The 4,616-nt window shown below is 51.7% G+C and overlaps 1 protein-coding gene across 2 annotated transcripts in view; it reads right to left on the bottom strand.

Annotated features, from left to right (window-relative positions):
• The window catches only part of Klhl29 (kelch-like family member 29), a 135,592-nt gene extending 131,381 nt beyond the window's left edge, over positions 1-4,211 (bottom strand). The window contains exon 1 of one of the 2 annotated variants that reach the window (XM_013013611.1): positions 3,887-4,211. In XM_013013611.1, the coding sequence (XP_012869065.1) occupies positions 3,887-4,171 (285 nt within the window). In that variant the 5' untranslated portion in view covers positions 4,172-4,211. The remainder of the gene's footprint in view (positions 1-3,886) is intronic. The other variant, XM_013013610.1, reaches the window with a different exon arrangement.
• Positions 4,212-4,616: the final 405 nt, after the last annotated feature.

Raw genomic sequence — 4,616 nt, forward strand, 5'->3', positions numbered from 1 at the left:
AACAAAGGAGGAGGCTACAATGCTTGATAAGAAATGTACTCATTATCTTGCTCATGTAATTGTAACCCCTCTGTACAGTATTTTCACAATAAAAAATAAATACAAATTAAAAAAAAAACAACCCTTTAGGCTACGGACAAAAACAAAAGCAAAAAAACCCCAAAAACCAAAAACAAAACCCCCCTCAAAATCAGAAAAACCAACTCAGGCCTGAAGGTATCAGTGACAGAAAATGTTATCATCTTGGTTCTGGGCCTCTGGGAAAACAGCGATCATCGTCACCACAGAGAACTGAGGCTTCCAGCCCTGGCTGGGCAGAAGCAGACACAGCACTGGACCACGTGCAGAGAGCAGGAACATAATGGCTCAAGGTGCTTGGGAATGTCCTCAGAGCATGTGACATGTACCCTGTTCCCTTCCCAGCCGCAGAAAGTGGTGACGGGGGGACAAGGGTGGGAGAGGGAGAAGGGGGATGGACACCAAGACCTGGCCAGTCCCTACAAGTAGCCTTAACACATTTGGTGAACCAGAAGCACAGCCCTGCACCAAGCTTCTGAATGGCTGGCTCCCTCCATCGTTTTGCAGTGGAGTCTCTGCGCTATGTACACACTGGGGCTTCACAGACTAAACAAGTTTTCAGTCTCTTTCCCCAAGTTCCAGGTGATCTGACGCATAGAGTTGGTTCAGTGTGGAGCCTGGGAGCTACCCTAATTCCCTCCCCTCTTCCTCCAGGTCCCTCTTGCTTCTGTGTTACCTTGGGTGTCAATTACTCAAATCTACCTACATGGGGCCCATTTCCTATTTCATATCTGAAGACTGACCTGTCCTCTTGGTGAAGCTGAACACCTGCCTTCACAGGGGACAGTCTTGTCCCATGGCAACCTGGTGACAATGGTGGTGGGAAAGTCCTCAGAGAGGACTTCCACCTGCCAGGGCCTGTTCTGTTCTCAGCACTATGCTCATATTTCTAATCACACAATCCTCACAACTCTGGTAGGCCGGTACTACCACCTGTTCTCATATTTTTAAAGTGAGGCCCAAGCTGGGCACCACTGGCTCACCCCTGTAATCCCAGCTACTCAGGAGGCTGAGATCTGAGGAATGCAGTTCAAAGCCAGCTCAGAGAAGTCTACAAGACTCTTATGTCTAACTACCAAGGCTGGAAGTGGAGCTGTGGCTCAAGTGGTAGAGTGCTAGTTTTGAGCAAAGAAAGCTCAGGGAAAGCATCCACACCCTGAATTCAAGCCCCAGAACTGGCACACATACGTATACAAAAGTGAGACCCAGAGAAGTTGCGACTTGTCCAGGGTTATTCAGTAGGCAAGTAGTTGACTGGAATTAAAATCCAGAGGGTATGATTCTAAAGTCTGGCTTTATCCACTACAGAGCCACCTCTGCCAATAAATTCAAACAGGAGAGACAGTCATCTGGTTATACTACAATGGCCACAGTTCCCTGAGAGGTGTTACCTTTGTAGACTACATGACAGCTGGTGGACCAGGGAGGCCAAGAATACGTGGGTTGGGCTTGCTTATCAGTTGATATGATTTTTGCAGGGGTCAGATACACAAGCTACCTGGGCGCTGATAGTACACATTTGTAATCCTATTTCCTGGAGAGCCTGAGATCTGGAGGACTGAGGCTCAAGGGCAGCACATGCATACTCACAAGACCTCTTCAGAACTAGTCATTGGATGCAGTGTGCACACCCATCGTCCAAATCACAATGGGAAACATAAAATAGGAGGCTTGAAGTCAAGGCAAGGGCCTGGGCAAAAAGTTAGACTTCTAGAAATAACCAGTGCAAAAGAGCTGAAGGCACGGCTCCATAGTAGAGCACCTTCCTAGTAAGCATAAGCCCCTGAGTTCAAACCCCAGTACTGCTGAAAATAAAATAAAATAGTAAAGAAAGGAAACTACACACAGACTAGGGGCCATGCCTCTGGGTGGGAAGCAGCAGACGAGAATGGCAGGAAGCACCACAGACCACATCTGATAGCCCTGCCCTGGCTAGAAGCTGCCATGAGCCGCTGTCCTGCCCTTTCTCAGAACTTCTGAATATTTGAAACAGTCCAAGACACAACCAGGCACACACAAGCCCCTGCAGGTCTGAAACTGGCTGGCAAAACTTACACAGGGGAGACGGAATTTAGCTCTGTGTTGTCACATGCCAGGGTACTGGCTGTGCTCCTAGGCCTGAACTTCCACCATCTCTCCTCCTCCTGGCTGGCCACTGGCTCAGTCCTCATCTCAGCTGTTGTTTTCTGTCTGGGGCTTGCTCCTTCGCTCCCATGTGGCTGTGCTTTGAGGCCTGGCCAGGCAGGAATGGTGAACACTGAACTGCATTGGAGCAAACCAGACACCATGTGAGCAGGTCAGCTATGAAGAGAGCCGTCAGCACCAACCTTTGCTTGGCAGAGCTGAAAGCTGTGCTCCCAAGATAGCCTGATGTCATCCCATCCAGATGGGATGGAAATCAAGGGAGCCGGCGGGTCTAACCTCTCTCTCTCTCCCACCTGGAGCCCCACCATCAGCCCTAGAGGCTTTGACTCTCCAGATGGCCAACAGCTGGTCTGGCAGAGTGCCTGCCAGATGTGCTCTGCAGGCTGGCAGCTGGCTCCCCTGGGCAGGGTCACCAATTCGGAGCAGGCCAGGGGCTGGCGCCAAGGGGAAGAATGTGTTTGGCTGGCCTGGGGTGGGGGGGCTTTGTGCCCGAATAGTCCTCCCTCTCCTCTCCTATCTGACATTCCTTCCCTCCTCTCCTCAATGGGGTGGTGTTTTCATAACAGGAAAATAAAATCAATAAGGCACTGCAGCACGATGTCAGTGTGCCGAGAGCCAGCCTCCAATAGCTCCATTGTCTCGGGCCTCCGCCGGGCTCTGTGGCCAGCAGCACTCTCAGTTATTAATGGGAAGCAGGGCTGAAAGGGAGTTTTGAAAATCACAAAGGCGCAGCACACCTGGAGTGCGCCATCCTCCACCACAGCCACTTCACAATGGCCGGCCCAGGACTTCCCACCTTTTAATTTTTCCTGCAACTTTTATGAAAGCAAGAAAAGAAAAGCACACACTCTCTCACACACACTCACACATGCCTGCATTCATGCACACATGCAGGCCCTGAGAGGGTTCCTGGGAGGAGACTCTGAATGGCTGACAGAGGCAAAGACAGCCTGTGGAGCCCCCTGCATGGCCGAATGGCAGGATGGGATGAATGGATTTCCTGCCTTGGCCACCAGCCGTCCCTCTGGGGTTGAGGCTGCCTGAGGGGCTCTGAGCAGTGAGCACGAGGCGAACCAGCTCAGCTTGAAACTCTGCAAGAGCCATGACGACACTCATTTCCACATTCTGTTTAATACACAGACTGGCTTCTGCTAGTATTCTGGAGGCTGGAGCTGCTTCTTCCAGAAGAGATGGAGTGAATGAATGCCCTGAAGGCAATTTCTAGGGCTAGTCTTGGGTCCTTGGAGCAGCAACTAAAACCACAGTATGCCTCAGGAGCCTTACCCATAAGACACACTTTCCGTTAGGCTTGGAGGAGACCAAGGACATGAGGAAACTCACCGTTGCGGCAAACCCCACACACTGATGCCTCTGAGGACCTTTGAAGGTCTCAGGGAACTTTTGTTGCCAAGCTGGGCACACTCTTATTTCACTCATTCAATAGCATGTAATTGGCATGTCACCAATTAAATACCCTGTGAGTGAGACAAGGATAGAGACTTTGTGGATTAAGTCCATGGTACCTTCTGGAAAGGTTGTGGTCCACTCCAGGGAGGCCATGACTCTGGGGGAAACACAGTGGAGAAGGTATCGGCCTGGTCCTACAGGAAGGCAGGACCCCCTCTGCCCACCTCATGTCCAGACAGGACACCAAAAGTCTTACCTTGGTGGTGACTGCGGATGCTGAGCTGGCCACGAGGCTGGTGATGGCCTCGCTGCTGCCAGTGGTGCACGGTGCAGGGGCTGTAGCCGGTGTGGGCAGCCGGGAGGGGACCACGGGCAGTGGCAGGAGGCCCGGCCGAGCACTGAGGCTGCTGGCTGTGCCACCCCCGGCTCCTGAGGTGACACTGCAGATGCTGGTGGTCCCATGGGTCCCATTGACACTCCACTCACGACGGTCCCAGCCTACCCGGTAATCTCTTTCAAAGCGACTGTGATGCCGGGACATCTCGGTGGGCCGAGGCAGCTTCTCACAGGGAAACAGAGCCCGGACCTGCTGGCATAGAGCAGAGAGAATAGAGGTTTAGATAACAGCAGCCCTGCTAGGGTGCAGGAAGGTACCTACCACTAACTGCCACCATCTCTCCAAACTCCCCTGCTCTGGGTTCCATAATGGGCTTTCAAATACAAGTTCCTTTCAGGATCAGAGCAAGCCTGTAAGCCTGGCTCATTCATCAGCTCCACTTCACAGATAAGGAAGAAATGATCTGCTCAGGATCATGTGGCAAAAAGTGTAGGAGGCAGGATTTGAGCCCAATTTAGTGGGTTTTGTTCTGCCAAAGACAACCATCTCAGTTATGGTAAATGACAGCCATCTAAATGATGGTTCATGCCTGTCTCCTCCCATCCCCACTGTGAAAAAATATCCCGTGGACCCCTCTTGGCCATGCCTT

Source organism: Dipodomys ordii, unplaced genomic scaffold, assembly GCF_000151885.1.
Source record: "Dipodomys ordii isolate 6190 unplaced genomic scaffold, Dord_2.0 Scaffold20, whole genome shotgun sequence".
Taxonomy (NCBI): domain Eukaryota; kingdom Metazoa; phylum Chordata; class Mammalia; order Rodentia; family Heteromyidae; genus Dipodomys; species Dipodomys ordii.